The following is an 18,745-nucleotide window of genomic DNA, read 5'->3' as shown; positions in this document are numbered from 1 at the left end:
AGAGCACTGACGGCCTCAGCTCAATTAAAAAAAAAAAAAGTTGCATTGACTGTTTTTAGGGTAAATTTACCTTTTTTCAAGTGAACAAGTCATTCTGATGAACACACATTCCATTGATTTCATTTCATTGTGTAAAAACTGGGTAAATGTTGTGAAATTTAAAATAGATTCTAGCAAAACACAGCCAAATATCTCAGTATTAATACTACAAGGATGTGGAATAATTTAGCTGGTCCCAGTTGTTTGAGCTCACAGGGGATAAGATCTGCTATGTTGGGACCAGATCCATGCTGGGATCAGATGCAGAATTCCAAACATGCCCATCTACATGCCAAGATTCAGTGTTGGACCCCTTTTATTTTGTTGAACCCATCTTATCTCTTTGGATATTGTTCTGGGATCTCTCCCTAAAAACATTATGAAGACAAAACATTAACCTAAATGTGAAGGAAGTTGGTGGTCTCCCTCAGCCGATATTACGGAGCTGAGTTTGTAGCTGGTGAAAAATAAACGACAGAGTCCACAAAAACACAAATACAGGCCTAATGTTCTCAGTGGCTTTCAGGTCCTATATCCATCACTTATTGTGATACGTTATGTCATGCTGAGTCCATTGTTATGGCTGGGGCCTCTCCGCTGGGTGAGACAAACTATCAGTCATGTAACGCCCAGCAAGGTGCAACTGTCTGCCTGAATTCTACAATAATACCGCAGAGACAAAGAAGACGTGACATCTCATACAAAGACTCACATCAACTCCTGTTGTAATGCTTGTTTCTCATCACAATATGACATGTCAGTGCATTCATGACTTATGAGACAGAGGATACAAAGCTGAAGGTAATTAAACAACAACAACAAAAAAGATGAGTGATGGCATTATTTGCATGTCAACATGTCAAACCCTGCAGATGTGCAACACAGCCCACTGTAGGTGCAGCCTGACACCTAGTGGACAAACTGCGCATGCACAGCTGTCATATAATCGTCACCATACCCAGAAAAACTCAGGTAATGATTTTAAGGATGAGACACATTAAGCCTGTCTCTTAGCAGCAGATAGTCGCTCATATTTTGTTCCCTGCTCCTTCAGAAAGAAAATACTTCTGTGATCAAACATAGCTGGAGGAACAATGATGAGGGGTGTAATGCTGGGATTTTCCAACAGATGGCAAAGTCTGTCCAGTTTGCAGTGTGACACAGGCCTCACCCTTGAACTAGGCCTCTCTCTGGACAGTGTTTACCACACTGTCATATTCATTCTGAAGTAGCAAATCACTGAGCTGTGACACCATGTATGTCCAACCGCAAGGATAACTAAGGAGTTGACTCAACTAATACGCTATTTTATTCATTTATATTATTCCAGTAATAATTGAGCATTTTAGTCGGTCACACTACAAAACCATCCTAATGTGTCCTTAATGAGCCTCTGGATGATAGGTCTTCAGGTTTGGCAGTCTGTACACGCCCTATAGTTAGTATAGAGGGACACTGTTCCAACTGTGTGCTTAACTGTTTTCTGGCGACTTGAATAATGAGCTATAAAGAGGAGACAAAGGGAGAGTGTGTGTATGAGAGAGAGAGAGAGAGAGAGAGAGAGAGAGAGAGAGAGAGAGAGAGAGGTCCCTCCATCCTTCCTGGTGGGAGGTTTGAGATGCGCTGCGCAGACCCGTCCGTTACCGACGCATCTTCCTGGCTTGCCCCCTCCCTCTCTCTCTCTCTCTCTCTCTCTCTCTCTCTCTCTCTCTCTCTCTCTCTCTCTCTCGCTCCCTATCTCTCTCTCTCTTGGTCTCTCTTTCCTCCTTTTCTGTCTGCCACTAGCCTACCTGAGGGGAAGTGCACAAAGCCAACACGAAAATCTGGCGTGTCTGGCCTGGCCCTGCGCGCGCTATGCTGCGGTAGAAGGCCGCTGTTTGCGGTGTTTACAGGGGATGTAGAGAGGGACAGAGGCACCGCTCTCCCCGACGGACCGCGCCGAGTGTCTGCTCTGCTCTGCCCAGCCCGCTGCATCGCTGAGCGGCCTGCGAAGCACACAAGATGTCGACCAGAACGCCATTGCCAACGGTGAACGAGCGTGACACCGAGAATGTAAGTGCTGCTATCCAGAGACACCGGTGGGATACCGGACGCGGGTTTGGGATGAAAATGACCCGGGCTGTACGGCTATTTTGCGCACTGGTCGGTGCAGGTTTATGGCAGCTCTTTTTGGAGGCTCGTGTTGCAGAGCGACTCGACCAATGAGCACTCCGGCTTTTTTCTTCTTCTTTCCCCTGTGACGGGAATGTTAGCACGGAGCCTAGAATAACCTAGAATAAAGGTGCAGTTTGGTTATGTCTGCCCCACTTTCTGTACACAAAACGGCTAGCCTGAACAACGCACTGCGTCAGTATGCTGGCTGTAATGATACATGCGAAGCTTGAATGTAATGTTGAGAATGAATGTGGCCTGTGAGAAAAATGGTGTTGCTCCACTCGTGCAACTGGGGGTGTTTTCTAGTCCACAACGTCAATATTTAGGGAGGGTGGGGGAGGATGTTGTCCTACTTTTCAATGGCAACGCTTGGTAGCATCGCAATGTGACATCCATCACCTATTGGGGCCTGTTGTAACTGCACGCTCAGTGTTGAAGAAGAGGAGGAGGAGGAGGGAGCGTGTTATTATTCATCATTCTGCTGCCACGACACTGATACAGACATGTAGGCTATTTATTAACACCGGGCTAAAGGCATGGCTTAAACCGCCGGTGATTTCTCATTCATTGTGTGAAGGAATGTTTATGAACGGCCACCCCACTGCTCGCGCGAGTACACCCACACGCCCTCAAATCACAGCATAATAACACAAAGCTTTTGAGATCAGTCCAAATGAAGACCTCTGGATGTATGCTGACAGGCTCTGACATATCTAGGTTCGTCTGATTCTTTTCCTGGAAACAGACTAAACCCTCCTTGTATTACACCCGGTTACAAGCAGTGGAAACAGCTGGAAGCAGTCTTTTATTATTTATTTAGTTATTCCCAGATTTAAAAAATAGGGCTTTTATTTTGTCTCTCCATTTCAGAGTACAAGTATCTGGGTTATTCATTGTCAGGTGACAATATTTAAATTGGAAAATGGATTTACAAAGTTATAACCTAAGGCCTAATGACCTCAGCTCTCTGCTCATTCTCTGCTAGTATTCAGAAATGCATCAGTGCTGCATCTGTCTAACAGTCTAATGCTGCTTTAGGTCTCACAGACATAGACTGCTAAGTGTCTATTAAAGCACTGCCTCAGCAGCAATGGCTGCAGCCAGCCAGCCTAGCCTGCCTCTATTGGACTCCATCATGCAGCCCCAGGGCCCACTAGCAGCTGAACTGCATTGCATAACAGCTAATTACTCAGAGAGACGAGTGGCTTTAAGTGCAGCAAAATATAAGAAGCTCTCTCCTGACATTCTTTATTTTTTATAAATGTGTGGTCTGTGCAGGTGTGTGCTATTGTCTGGCCTCCCTGAAGACATTACGTAAGTGTTTGAGTTAATGGATGGTCTAGTGAAACAAACTTTGTGTATTAATCGAGTGCTCCAAATCACCTGCCTGTCCAGATGCTCCTCGGTTAATTTACAGAATTCTGCAGCCAAGCCAAGTGTGTGTTTGTGTGTTAACATATGTGCGTCTGAAGGATAAACTGGCCATATGACAGATCGGATTTAAAGTTGATGGGAGGAACTCAAGTCACTTTAATGTGAACATATAACAGCTGCATAATAAGTAAGGCAGTGCAAGCTACACCGCTTTCTCTGCCAAGGAGATCTAAAAGAGGGTTTGGCGCATTAGAAACAAGGACGCTGACTTTGACTGGCATCTAATCAAAACATTTCCCTGCCTTACACACACATACACACACACACACACTGGGGAGAGTTTGAATCCTGCAGTGTAGCTCTCCCTCTGTCAGGATGTATACTATCAGAGGCGATGCGCGCCCTGCAGGGCGTAGCATTTCTCCAGTGAAACGGGAGCAGAGGAGCCTGGGTAACCAGACCAAGGCTTTATTCTCTGGCTGGGTGTGGCGCTCAGGAGCAGAGGATCATGGGATCTCTGACCTGGACTGACATCAGCAGCTGTTGTGGAGGAAAGGAAGCAGACCAGCAGAGGCTATGCGTAGCCCGTGCCAGCTCTGTACTTATAGCAAGCCAGTCCTAATTCACCTTCAAATGCCGTATCACAGGGACACTTGTTGTTAACGGGGTTGGCCATGGGGCCAGTAATATTGTTATAACTCTTGACTCTGTTCTGCACACTTTGTAGGTATTCTCAAAGGCACAAAGTCAAAGGAGTTTACTTTCTTTTGTTGTTGAATCTTGCCTTGTGTCTGATAAGGGCTTTTTGAGGTTACGGTGTCACAGAGGGAGAAGAGGGAGCCTGGTTCTCTCCCACACAGTTCCTCTTTGGGCTTGCATGCAGGGCACTACTGTGTGTGACGGCATGTAAATGAAGTTACAGTATATATGCACAGACACATGTAGATCCCCTCCTGGAATCTGGATCTAGGTTAATGGGTTCATCTCTGTTTGCACAGCAAATATCCCACCTTTGGCACACACAAACCTCCACTGCAGCACTCTGCGGCATTGTTTGTTTGTGTGAGGCCAACGTAGCAAGAAGAAGGGTCCCTTTGGGATTACCGACTGTGTCAAAGCCAGAGAGGTTCATGGACTTGTAGAATTGGTGTTTGTATAAATCACAGCTCCAGTCAGGGAATGAGGATGTTACTTATCTCGACATGTGTGGCTTTTTCCTGCAGCACTCTTCGGTGGACGGCTTCATTGAACCCCCAGTCCCCCCGACGAAATCTGCGAGTCGCCACAGCCTGCCGCGATGCCGCAACTCTTTCACCTCCACAGAGGAGCACCCCCATATTGGCAATTATCGCCTCCTCAAGACCATTGGGAAGGGGAATTTCGCCAAGGTGAAGCTGGCACGACATGTCCTGACTGGACGAGAGGTGAGACAAGTTTTCATTTATATTTTACAAGTCATTTCGGTATCAATGCATTGTTCATCCCAAAACCTACTATGTCAACCTCACTCTTTTATTTCCACATGTTAACAGTTAGGGCTGCAGCTTACTCTTACTTTCATCATCGGTTAATCTACCGATTATTTTCTCGATTAATCGGCACAGCCATGTAGGCTGATGCCTTGGCAGGGGCCCGGGTTTGATTCTGACCCGCGGCCCTTTGCTGCGTGTCATCTACTCTCTCTCTCTCGCTCCCGTTTCCTGTCATTCTCCAGCGGCTTTAATACAAGCAAATAACAGTCTTAAAAAAATGTCAGAGAAATGTCCACTGCAACATCCCAGAGCTTAAGTCAAATTATGACTTGTTTAATCCGACCAACAGTCTAAAACCCAAAGAAGAAAACCATCAATGAACAAGGGAATTTTTGATTTACTTGTTTCAGTTCTGGTAAAAAAAGAATGACAGTAAGGTCATCTTCTCATTTGAGTTACAATTTTACACATCCACCACATAACCTTAGTAGCAACGAAAAGAAGGTGCCATATTTATTTGCTTCATCAACTCTTTCACAGAAAGATTTGGCTTGAACGGGTATTTTGTAAATGAGAGATGTTGATTTCACTCCAAGTTAAACCAATTTTTTTGGCCTGTATAAATGAATGATTTCCTGTCATGACAATATTGTACTTGTCCATGTTAGTTCTCCCTGTCAGGTCAGGTCAAGCTCTCTCTTTTTCTGCCTCAAACACACACACACACACACACACACACACACAGTCATACACTGCTGACCTGTCAGAGTGATGGACATCCTGCTTTGGTGTGTCAGTAATTAAAGCTCCTGTTTGCCCGAGGAGAAAACAGTGACCTGCGATCTGTTCACTGTATTTCACTCAGCAGGTACCACAGCATTCACTGACAGCCCTGATCCACCTCAGATATCCTCTCATGTCTGTTTCTTAGCCACTTGTTTCATCATGTTCTTGGTCAGATCAGAGTATGGAGGGCATGAATATTCTAACGGGTCAAACCAGTAACAGTCTGATCCATTCTGCGTCCTTTAATGCTAATATTAAACCGGCGTATTGAGTATGCTGCACACTGCTTGCTGAGAAGGTCAGCCGCTGCTTTGTGTACCTGAGTGTCCTTGCTGGCTCATCAGAATGCAAAGACATGGATCAGAGTGAGAGAGAGAGAACAGGTGGAAAGAACACAACACACTAAAAAAACGACGCCGTCTGAGCTTGTGCCCAGCAAGCCGTTTTTATCGGCAAACAGCTAAAACAAAACAAAAAAAAAGGTTTCCCTCTGTAGAAAATATCAAAAGAGCTCTGTGGAGAGAGCAGCAGTCACTTCTAGGTGACTGAGTGTCCTCTATCTGCTGAAGAGGGTGACTACATGATGTGCACACACACACACACACACAGTCACACACACACAATCACATGCTGAGCTGTGTGCCTGTACCCTATATCCTTATCTCCTACCCACTAGGGAGGGCGATGATACATTATTTATCAAATTGATTTATCAATTACCAGAAAAATTGTATCGTAATGATACCTCATCATGTTACTGTTTTGACCACTATTAATAAAAAAGATAACAAAGCTAAACAAAGTCAAGCAAACATGAAAATACAGAGGCTATAGACAGCAATACACATACATAAGGTATCTATTGTATATGCAGTACACATTTTTACTGTATTTGCACGATTTTGTATAAACTGCGTAAAGACTGCTGGAATAAACTTTGTATGGGTAGTTATAAGTTTCTCCATATACAGTGGCAGTAAGATTATGTGTGTGTCTGTTGGTGCGTAGAGTATGCACAATACTCGCTAAGAGAAAAGAATATCATGTTCACTCTTATACATTATATTCTTATATTCTAGCAACAGTAATGCCTTTCTTTTCTTTGTATGAGATAGGACCTTGTACTCTGCTACAATAGTTCCCTTCAGCTCGCAAGAGATCATGACCCTGTGGTCGTGTAAAAAGAGCTCAGGCGGAAGTCAAGATGTAGAAGAACATGTAAAGCTCTTCAGCACACAAGAGAAGCTGTGATTAAGTGTCCCCTCCGTGTCCTCCAGCTCAATATTCTCGTTTACGTGTTTGAGAATGCGCGCGCGATCACAAGACCCGCATACGGTGAAGAGCATATGGGCCGTGTGTTACGAACGCGCTGAATAATTAACAGTGATGCGGGTTGCCCTTCTGTCACACTGGAGCTGAATTATTTACCCTCAAATCACCCACATGCACACAGACACCGGCATATATGATGCGGTGCCATCCGCTCGTTCATCAAATCTGAGAAGAAAATATAATATTGGAGCGTCGAGGAAATGTAAAGAATATCTCTGACTCATGCAAAGGGAATAGTGGAAGTTGGAACAATGGAGTGACACACAGGAGGACAGCTCCCACACCTGCAGGCATACGTTGACACACACAAACAGACGTACAAACATATGCATGCACCTTTTTTTTGTCCGTGACAGGAGGAAGCAGAGAGGAGGTGGGCGAGGTCTGTCTGTGCACCTGCCCACCCAAGACAGGCTGCAAGAAGACACCACCTGCGTACTGCGTGTCCACACACAGCGAGCCTTTCTGCAGTCTCTCGCTCCGCGCTCTCTTCTCCCTGCTGGACTCTTTTCCTTTGCGGTCATTAATGAATTTAGTTAACAAGCTTGGTGGGAATTAAATGCAACATGTAATGTAGGTATTGGGAATCACCTGCATTTTCTTCACCGTGACTCAGCATTTGCTTTCTGCTTTTCCCCGTCATCGGTGCAGTTTGGGATTAGAGGCAGAGTCTGCATCAACTGAAGCATGCTTGTTAAGCTCTCATAAGGCCGGAGTCACAGTAACGCTGCTATGTTAAATTGTTATTAATGCTTACATCGCATCATTAAACTACAAAAAGCAATTTATACCCTTTCTCCCTTCAACTGTAATTAGAGGTCAGATCTCTGTCAGAATCCTATTGAACAGTTGAACTTACAGAATGACAAAAGACAAAACAAGTCTGGAGTTTTGGACGTGAAACAAAGGTCCCAGCCAATTGTGAAGCGATACGCAGTACTTCCGATGGTCACTGGCCAAAAAGTGGCGGTAACACGACAAGATGAGCTGCAATGCGCCAGCAAAGACTGGGGGGAAAAAAGATTGCTAACTTGTAAATATGGATGTAAAAAATGCTGGACTTAAATGACATGGCTGTGTTCCACGAGAGTGGAAAAACACGCAACACAGTTGTTGGAGCTTGAGGATACACCCCATGGGCTTTGGCGAGGAACACTGAATGTAAACACAACTGTTTACAAGGAAACTCCACAGGGCACATTGAATATAAGAAATGACCTCGCTGGCTATGCAAACGTTCAATTCTTCGCCACGGTAGCACCTACCTTGGTTAACATTAGTTAGCATCAGCATTGTCGTTGGCATTTAGCTCAAAGCACAGAGCAACTAGCATGTCTGTAAACTCCTGAGTTATTAGCCACGAGTTGCTCCTCCTTTTCAGTTGAGTTCATTTATTCAACAACAGTGCCCCTTCACATCAACACCACCATGAAACTCATTCAGTATGAATGCTGCTGTTTTTGAGTGTATATCACAACATGGTAACAATCATTATGTAGACGCTTTCATTTGAACTGGATGACTATAAAACAGTTTGGATCTGAGTTTATTTCTACTGACACACAACAGAACACCAACACATTTAATATGTTTAACACTGTGAAATGGTCTGTGAGGACACAGTTGAAGAGTCTAAACTCCCCTTGGGGCCCAAAGAAGCCAAGCAGCTCCAAAGTGGTTTAATCCAACTACGTTGCTCTTCCTCAGACCCCCGTGCTCTCTTTAGCAAGGCTGAACAATCTCAATTGCTCGGTCAGACCGCAAACTGTGACATTCATATGTATTCAGCTATTCTTCGTCTAAGTCTGTGCAATAAAAAACATTATTATTGTGAAATAATTTTGTGCCACATTGTTTTCAGTGTAATTACATTATATTGTAAAACTGCTCCTTCAATCTCTTATCAGCATGATGTGTGAGCTTACTGGTGAGTCTGCAGTGTGGCTCAGCTTCGCTTGGTGAAAGCTGCTTTCACCAAGCGAAGGGAGCCGGTCGGTGTCGGTGTGCACGTTGGGGTGATTATTGAGATGGATGCTTCAGACTGCTGCCGAGCAAGATCTGCCCGGCCAACAGTAGATCACCGACCTGCAGAGTCACATATACTAACACTGGCCTGGCTGTCACACAGAGACAGACTGTGTGTGGAAGCATTTACATAAACTGTGAATGCATTTTTTTTTCTTTATCTTCGCCAATCAAAGCGTCATCCCTTCACAAATTACTGAACAGAGGAGCTTTAAGGTGTGTTCAGATTAAACCGATTCAGCCGTGACATGTTTAGACAAAGTTACCTCGCAGCAGAATAGTGAAATAATGAGGATAGCTCATATTAACACAAGCTTTCTCTGTGCAAACCAAAACACAAATACAAAAGCTAGAATTCGTTATCTTTCATCTCTACATCCCGCTTCCTTTCTTCTTCTGACTTTGCCATTCTCTGTCCTTTTTGTTTCTAGGTGGCGGTGAAGATTATAGACAAAACCCAGCTGAATCCCACCAGTTTACAGAAGGTGAGTCAGTGTTTTTATGGCCACATGGTAACATTAATGTCCTGGATACGGCGGTCATGACTTTTCCATTAGTCATTCCCGAGTGGTTGCCGCTCTTGTGTCCTTGCTCTTTGAACTCAGGATGTGCTGTTTTACATAATGTAATCAGATGTAGTCAGCAGAGACCAAAAGGCTTGTTTAATCCAGAGCCCCTCTTGACTTTTTGTTGGTATGTGGTTATGAGCAACTAAAAATACCCCTGCCTGCCTGTCTGTCACTTACCCTTGTCTAGCAGTCATAACCAATTACAGCGAAGAGTTTGGGACAGTTTCCTGATTACTAGATCCAAATCCAGCTCTTTCTGCTGATTAAATGCACACACTCATACAATCCTCTTGGTGGATTACAGCATGTGGAAGGGAAGCGGTCGCTGCTGCAAGCATCACCTACTGTGAGTCTCACGCAGGTGTCCAGCTGACAGACAGGATTTATTTTCGGAGGTCAGGACATTATCGTGGCATGGCTCCCCGTAGCTCCTCTTTTAATTTCAGTGTTTTGTAAAGGATGAAGAGATTGCTAAGCAACCTCTGCGGTGACTCATTAGACTGTAATAAAGGACTATTGTAACCACCGCCACACCTACATAGATGGCAGTTGATGTCTTGATGGACCTCTTGGCCTTCATCTCTCTGTAAGCTGCCAGGCTGAGAAAATATTGCCGCGGCAAGCAGTATCAATGGCAAAATAATAACAACAATTTGCTTCCCAAAATGTCTGCCATCCCACATTTGGAGTTAACCCAATGAGTCTGGCTAATCAAACAGGGTGTAATTGTGAGACAAATAGACAGATTTGGGTCTGGCTTTTAATCCTTGTTGAACTGTGAAATGAGACGGGTTTCTGGCATGATTGTGTTCTCCACCAGCCAATCTGTAATTATCTTGGATCTTAATGGGATCCGACTGCAATTCGTCAGACAATCAGTGCGAAGACGCTTTGAGAATTTCAAGCGCAGAGTTCTGTACTCGTCTAATCTGACTGAGATGAATTTCATTGTACGAGCTCTTTTGTTTGACAGCCTATTGTGTGGTTTCTAATCTGCACACGCACAGTGGGCTAATGAACATTTAGAGGCGTTGTGTGTGTGTGTGTGTGTGTGTGTGTGTGTGTGTGTGTGTGGCATTAAGATTCTGAATATAAGCTCTGGATCTTGTCTAGGTCATGAGAGGTTACACACCCGATGGGTCGGGTTGTCCGCTGCCTGGTGACGGTCACGGTAGACGTATCATGTGAGACTGCCGACCAATCAGGATCTCTCTGATCAATTATTCAGTGAGCCTTTCAGATGTCAGCTGCAGTTGACCTGAGAGGGTCAATATGGAGAAGTCCTTTGGCTTTTCATGGGGGATGAGCTATTATTGGTGTAATAGCGTGTATGAACGTTGGTGTTGGTTCATGTGTTAAATCTGGAGTGTGTGTTTGTGTATTGGAGTGTACAGACATGTTTATATCTGTACGGTGCTCGTGGCTCTGCACTATAGATTGCTGTAATGGTATACAGAGGTGCCATCTGCAATGCAGAAGCTCGTCTTATAATGCAGCAGTCGTCTCCTGGATTGAATCAATAGTCTCATTGGCTCAGAGTGTCCTATTCTATCCTTCTGAAAGCTCAACTAGTGATGCATTAACATCCACCTTAATACAGTTTTTGTTTGGATTGGCCAAATAATATTTGTTCAGAAGGAAGTCAGTCAGTGGTTGTCATTCCTGGGGTTTGGGGTTCATAGTGCTGCTGGTTTTCCAGATAATTGCAGTTAAAGGCAGTGATTTCCACATTGGATGACCTGATAAAAACAAAGCAAGCTGTGGGTCCAATGGAATAGACTTGAAAACCACCACTCTAATTTAACAAACAGACTTGTGGGGATTCTACTCTTCAAAAGTCTTTCAAACTATTTAAAATTATAAAAAATATAAATATGCTAAATGTCCCCTCTTTTAATAGGAAATTTGTACTTAATGTCTACAGATTTGGTGTTCAATGATGTAAACATCGCACGCTGATTTCAGTTATTTCTGTATTTTTCTGCATGCTTGTTTTGTTCATGTGGAGAAGTCTAGACCAAATTTCACTTTGTTCCCTGAGGGTCAGTCATGCAAGAAAATGTTATAATAAACGCATGTAATATTTAAGTACATCCCAAATTCTGTCTTAGGATGGATTTGTTTCCCGTCTCACATCAGTGACAAACTAGTCCTGATAGTTCTGCAACACCGTTTCTTGGACAATAAATTGATCCTACCACAGTGTACATAATCATGGTTAAAAATTCCATTCTCTGCATCTGAGCAGGCTATTTCTAGAGGCGGATATAAACAACAGACGGTCATAATTATTGATTCGATGACTCAGGCTTTCTACATGCATGAAGAGCAGAGATTGAAGGATGCTTTGGTGAAATTCTTGTGTCTAAAATGACCTTGTCTCCTCTCGCTTTGGAGTTGATTAAACATGTTTGTACTGAGGATGAACCTAGGGAAGAACTGAACCATGCATTTATGATCCTGTTTGTTTGTCAGTGCGGGTGAGTGAGGTTTCAGAGGTCTGCTCTGGCTGTATCGCTCCTCCACTCAATGTTAACGGCGACTCTTTCATGTTAGCCCGTCAAATTGCCACTGATCTCTCTTTTTATGGTCTCAGAGGAGCCAGGCTGTGGGCACACCATCTGGCTCAGTAGGCACAGCCAGCGCTCTGGCAGATCCCATACAGCCGCACACACAAGCCTGCATGACACATACATACATAACACAGGAGATCCTTTGGTTTATGCAGAAGGCTCCAGCTGGCAGAATCTCTGTTTTTTTTGTGTTTCAGTCACATTTGGCAACATTTCACGCACATGGATGCCTTCCTGTACCTTGGTGCAGCCATTAATTCACTCATATACACACGCAAACATCCTCTAACCAATCTCAGAGTATAGGATTTAGAGACCACAGAGAATCTCTGTTTTTGTCACTTATTTTCCTGACCTTATCTCTGTCGGTCTGGTGTTTCCCGCCGATTATTTGATTTTAAAAAGAGGTTAGCAGAGGCCAGAATGAGTCACAAGGCTAGAATGAAGCTCTGGTCTGTTCCTTTATGGTCCTTTCTTCCCTGGTGTGACTTTGTGGCGGTTTCAGTGTAACAGGAAATGAGGTCAGCTGAGCTTCCAAAGCACCTCCTTAGATCCGCCTCAGGAAATGCATCACATGTCATCTGTGGTCAGGGATGTTGACGTTGTCAGGGTTTTTAGGCATGTTTGCCCTAAAATAGGCCTCTCTGTTAATCCCCTCTTTCACTGAGCAAACGCTGCTCTCATCCCACCATCCCATCGCTCTCTGTCTCCTCCTAATCTGTAAATAAGAGTTTTCATTGCTTCAACAATGACAACATCAACGGAATATTAAAGGTTATATAATCGACCAGTCAGACGTGATAGATGCGCCGTTTCAGACCATATTAAAGCCTGTGCTTTTAAAATGCGAGACACATTCACATTTGGTAAAAGGTAGAGCCGTGACGCAAAACAGGCCAGAGAAAGTGAAGAGAGTAAACGAAGCGACAGAAACACTGGCAGCTTCACGGAAAATTAAAATCTCCTTTCTAGATGTGGCTCAGAGCCACAGTGCTGCTAACCTTCAGTCTTCCTACGTTATGTCTGAGTGTCACGGTTTGAAGGCAGCCAGAGTGTGTTCAGAACAACATGCTCTGTGTATTTTCTGCCAGTTGCAAAAAGCCCACCATGGGGTCAAGCTCTTTTAATGGTTGTTGTTTATGTCTGTCTTGCGCCTGCCACACTGCATTAGCCAATGCAATGCTGTCGAGCCCATTGGCTACAGGAGCTGTGGTCTTGTTCAGATGAGTGGAATTTGATTGGACAGACAGCACTGTTGTCCGAGGTGTATCGTGAAACAAATCAAATGTTGAGGCGGCAAGAGATGTTCACGGATGTATGTTTTCAGTGCTGTCGAGACATTTATTGTGAGTTTTTTTTACTCCTGATACCGATACCAAGTACCTATCTGATACCATTGTGTTAAAAACAAATAAAGTTAAAGCAGCACCACCATCTGCTAACAGCTAACGTTGAAATGCTCTCCTCCTGCTATTGTCAACACAAATTTGTTGTTCACAATGCAGCATTATCAGGGAAAAAATAACGTGCAAGAGTGTTCAACCACAGGTGTGTAGTAGTAGTTTGCACATGCACAGTACTGATCGAGCAGGATGTATGGATCGGGTAGCGAGTGACAAGTTGTTCCTGTGTATCGTAAATTAGCTGAAAAATTACATGTTAACGTGATATCAGATCGGTGCATAGACTTATACACTCTCCAATACCTGATCCAACATTTTAGGCTGAATCTGAAGTATTTTCCAATACTTGTATCGGTATCGGAACAACTCCAGTTAAAATGGGCTCCTTGGTAAAAGGGAAGTTGAGGCTTGGTGTTGTTGCTAATACATATAAGGTGGCACATCTTTGCAGAAGCAGAGAGAGATAGAGACAGGTGTTATTTTCAGCACCAGGAGTGGAGGACTAGACAGATTGTCTGAATGTCAGTGACACCTTTGTGCCCTCTGTCTGTCGGGCATCTGAAAACATGCACACACACTCATTGGAGGGGTGAGGACTTCCAGGCTACTCGTCCTATCAATAATCTGCGCTGTGCTGCTGTGACAGAAACAGTCCAGCCAGTTCCTGTAAGTGTTCCCAGTCTGATATCTGCTGTTCTGCTCCTTTTGCATGGGGGCTTTGCTGTAATTACGGCTAGTTTGGGAGTCTGGGTGCCCCTGGGTGGCTGGAAGTAGGTCACTGGCACAGACTACTGAGATCCAGGCGCATTAGAAGCGGTGTGCTTTCATGTTTGTGATACACATATTGTTTTTGCAGCTATTCTTGTAATCATTTTATTCAATCTCTGTCTCAATTCACCACCTAAATCAATACTTTTTATTCATTTTAGTTTAAAGAAAGTCATTTTGCCTCAAAGGAAGATGGCCCAGATATTCAGGACTCGCTCACCTTCTCCAAAACCACATTGAAAACGGCTTTATGCCCCGCTGTGACTCCCCTGTATGCCTGTAGATATTATTGATATTCATTCTAGACTAGATCAAAGATCCTAAACTCATTATCTCCTGTCAGCCTCCATGGTGGCTTCATACATCCCCATTGGGTTTTTATCGACAGGGGCTGCGTTTGTTGTTGTCGTTTTCCACCGCTCGTCTCAGATTTGTTCTAATTTATGTTTCCAAGTGGCTGCACGCGTGCTTCCCATGTGAAGGGCTTTAGGGCAATGACGCAAACAAGAGAGAGAGAGAGAGAGAGAGAGGAAGAGATAAGAGATGAAGATAAAACACTGACTCTTTAGTCCATCACTCATTCAGATCAGAATAATAAAGACATCCTGTACTGAAGGATGCATCACATGTTAAAGCATGTGAGTGGATGGATGCATATGTAAGGCTGCGACTTATGCGTCTACACTTGTGTACTGCAGGACCTTCTGGTTATTGTGTCAGTGTGTTTCCACTCGAGTTGACTTTGTTACCGTGGGGGGGACCTCTCAGGCCAACATAGCAGCTGATGAATATGGAGCAGGGTTTGCCACACAGAAGAAGCTCGCTATTCTGAGCAGCCACTGAGGGATTGAAGATTTCTGTTGACTAAAACATTGGTGCCGTTTAAATTATGAAATCTGTACACACACACACACACTGCTTCAAAATATCAGATTTAAAATAGACATATAATTGCAGTGCTACAGCCGACAAATCTGTAGAAATATTTAAAGACCGTACGTTTTTAATCTATAAATGTACAGAGTTAGTGCCTGGTAATGTACTGCACATGGTTAGTGTGTGTACACGATATTACATATACTGTTGAAATTCACTGCACGTCTTATTTAGAGGAATCAGCAGTTATGCACAACTAATCTCTTTTTATTGAAATTATGATTTTGTTATCCTTAACTCTGACATTATTCTGTTTTTACATGGAAGATTTTATCCTTAAACCAGTTTATACATCAGGTTATTTTTATTTATAATGCAGTCTTGGATATTTTTGTATTTGTCTTACTGTCAACAAATCCCATGAAAAGACCAAAACTATTAACAATGTGTTTATGTGTTAATCCACCTCAGTACTTTTTTGAATACCCTACCCTGTTGTTGGTACTTTATTTGCTAATAAATATTTAGTTTTTATTTAAAAAGACTTCAAACAGCTGGGCACTGTTAACATTATTCACACAAAAGTAAATTGTGCATTCCTTGTGGACTATGTTCTGCTGAAGATTAATACACATTTGGTGCTCTGAGTACTTAGAGCAGTAGGACAGTGTATGTGGGGATTGATTCAAAATAAACTACAGTGCCCATTTTCATTGTAACGAAGGCAGATGTCACCCAGTGCAACAATGCGGCTCGCTTTTTTTAATTGTGTTTGGACAACAATGGAGCTCTATGGCACAGAGGAATAAGCCATTTCAGGCTTTGGCCCTCACAAGCAACACTTGCTAGAAGGGGGGGAAAAAAATCCTTTTTTTTGTTTTCGTATTCTTGTCTTTTTCTGGGATTTTTTGACAATAAGAAAAATATAGAAGCGCTATTCTTTAAGCCGTCTGCAGCAGCTCGCTGTACGCTGTTGTGTGTGTGTGTGTGTGTGTGTGTGTGTGTGTGTGTGTGTGCTGGGTCTAATGAGACAAGAGGTGTCAGAGAGAAAGAAGAAGAGAGGCAGGAGAGCAAGTAGAGACAGAGAACAGAGGAAAGAATTAGAGAGAGAGGGAGACAGAGAGTACCTGCGTGTTGTTGAACCAGACTGTAGCCGAGAGGTCCTACAGAGTCGGGCCTGCTCACACTGGTATAATGCCTGTGTTTGATGACCCAGAAACATAGACTATCCGAGCACTTATGTAAGACCGAAAAGGCCATTTGAAAAGCTGCACGCACACACTGACGCATACACACCACTACAATGTCCACTCGCGTTTTTAATTTGACGTGTTCAGTAATGACATCATTTTTCTATACTTTTACAATACACAGGAGAAGGCAGCAGACATTTTTTGCTTCATCAAAAGTGCTCAGCAAATGGGCAAAATCTGTGCTCCGTCTCAGGTAGCAGCAGTAGATGCTGAATCCCAGCCGAGCGTGTGTTGAAACGTAACACTCGAACACCTGAGCACGACTGGGAATCTGCAGAATGTAAATGATTCAACAGCACCTCTAAGTGGCTGCGGGAGCTCGTCTGACATAAACAGCCACGCCGAGAGTGAGGAGACGCGGTTTAAATGAATGAAATAACTCTGAATTCTCTCCTTTCTCTCACTCAGCTGTTGTACATAGACTAGAGGAGGGGATTTTCCTTTTCGTGGTTTCTCATAAGACTGAATAGAAACTTTCCCCATCTGCAGTACAGAGAGTCCTCTTTATCATAGTGAACCTTGTATGAGAACTCACATTCTGCTTTGTTTTCTAGAACGGCAGCGCATCAACTTGATTATGCTGCTCTTTTTTGAAGATGATTACATCAGGCAGCAGATGTCTAACTGGCTGTAAGCCTTTGTACTGCTACTCTGCAGTGGCTAGCTGGCTGGACTGCAGCGCGTCAGTGGAATTGTGATCCTGGTCCTCATTTGTGTTGAGTTTTGTGCAACGTTGTCACTGCTTCAGTCATATTGCTTTCCACGGTAGATCCTCACGTCCTCTCATGTTCCTGAGTGTAATCCGGTGTCAGCACACTGTGGTGCTTTGGAGTTTATTGTGGCTCAGCTCCCTTCCCTCAGCTCCCTAATCAGAGCTTGATAACATTTTCCAACTGTGTTTTCCCAGAAGAGACCGAGCTGACACTCAGGGTCACTGCATGTAATCTCGTTCTTTATGTTTCTGGATTAATTAAATGTCCCTCCGTGTCTCAACAGCTCTTCAGGGAAGTCCGAATAATGAAGGTACTGAATCATCCAAATATAGGTAAGTTCAAACAGCTCAGCAATAATATTCCCATTTACTGGTTTACCAAGCTAAACCAGTATCAGTAAACTCTCACCAGACGAGTAAAACTATATTTTCTAAATAGCTAATATATTTATCTCTGCTTCCTCTTCTTTCCTTTTTCCAATTTTTCCTGCAGTGAAATTGTTTGAGGTGATTGAGACAGAGAAGACGCTTTATTTGGTGATGGAGTACGCCAGTGGGGGTGAGTGAGGCATTAATGCACGTCCATTAAATATGTGACACTTGGTTGATCATGTGATTGTATTCCTGCTTTTCATTTCCACAATATGGGTTCTAGAGCAACTTAATTAGCACACAGACAAATTCAGTCATTACTTTATACCACAAGGTTATGCAAATTGAAGCTGCCTTCAAATCTAATATTCATATACAAATAATAAACTATTTAAGTGCAAAACATGCCATTTGGCTGCTTTTATCTAAAACACCTCACAGCACCATTGACTACATGATTATAGTCGTGATGAAGGTAATATAAAATGTGAATATACTGACTGATAATTGTACATTTCCTCTCTCTACTCCAGGAGAAGTATTTGACTATCTAGTAGCTCATGGCAGAATGAAGGAGAAGGAGGCCAGGGCCAAGTTCAGACAGGTGAGTCATCAGTAACGCAGCGCTCGCACCTCTGTCATCATTCCACTCACTGCTTTCAGAGGGAAGACTGCATGCACCAAGATCAGGCTTCGTCACCAACTGCAGAGGAGAGATGGAGCGCAGATAGCTTGGCCAGAGAGAACGGTGGTGGGGGGGGGGGGGGGCTGAGAACAACTTCCCTATAGATGATGCTCTGACACCTAGTGGTGCTATAAGAGCAATAAGGCATCAACAGCAATGCAGTGGCCTCTTTCATGCTCACTTATACTCTGAAGATGAACAGAATTAGACCAGTTCTTTCACATCCACGCTGTTCATGTTTATAATCCCCCACCGATGGTCTTAGATGACTCAGAGGAACTGTGTGTGACACAGTGTAGGTGGCTTGTGTGTGTGTGTGTGTGTGTGTGTGTGTGTGTGTGTGTGTGTGTGT

At 43.7% G+C, this 18,745-nt stretch overlaps 1 protein-coding gene across 2 annotated transcripts in view; it reads left to right on the top strand.

The window, feature by feature from the left end:
• The first annotated feature begins 1,773 nt into the window (after positions 1-1,773).
• LOC116398436 (serine/threonine-protein kinase MARK1-like) overlaps positions 1,774-18,745 on the top strand; it is a 26,982-nt gene continuing 10,010 nt past the window's right edge. For both annotated transcript variants that reach the window (XM_031874720.1, XM_031874714.1), the window contains exons 1-6: positions 1,774-2,091; positions 4,791-4,991; positions 9,614-9,667; positions 17,621-17,669; positions 17,830-17,895; positions 18,242-18,312. In XM_031874720.1, coding sequence (XP_031730580.1) covers positions 2,041-2,091; positions 4,791-4,991; positions 9,614-9,667; positions 17,621-17,669; positions 17,830-17,895; positions 18,242-18,312 — 492 coding nt within the window. In that variant the 5' untranslated portion in view covers positions 1,774-2,040. The remainder of the gene's footprint in view (positions 2,092-4,790; positions 4,992-9,613; positions 9,668-17,620; positions 17,670-17,829; positions 17,896-18,241; positions 18,313-18,745) is intronic.

Source organism: Anarrhichthys ocellatus, unplaced genomic scaffold, assembly GCF_004355925.1.
Source record: "Anarrhichthys ocellatus isolate YVR2014 unplaced genomic scaffold, GSC_Weel_1.0 scaffold3, whole genome shotgun sequence".
In the NCBI taxonomy this organism is placed as follows: domain Eukaryota; kingdom Metazoa; phylum Chordata; class Actinopteri; order Perciformes; family Anarhichadidae; genus Anarrhichthys; species Anarrhichthys ocellatus.
This window is presented reverse-complemented; position numbering and strand designations above follow the sequence as displayed.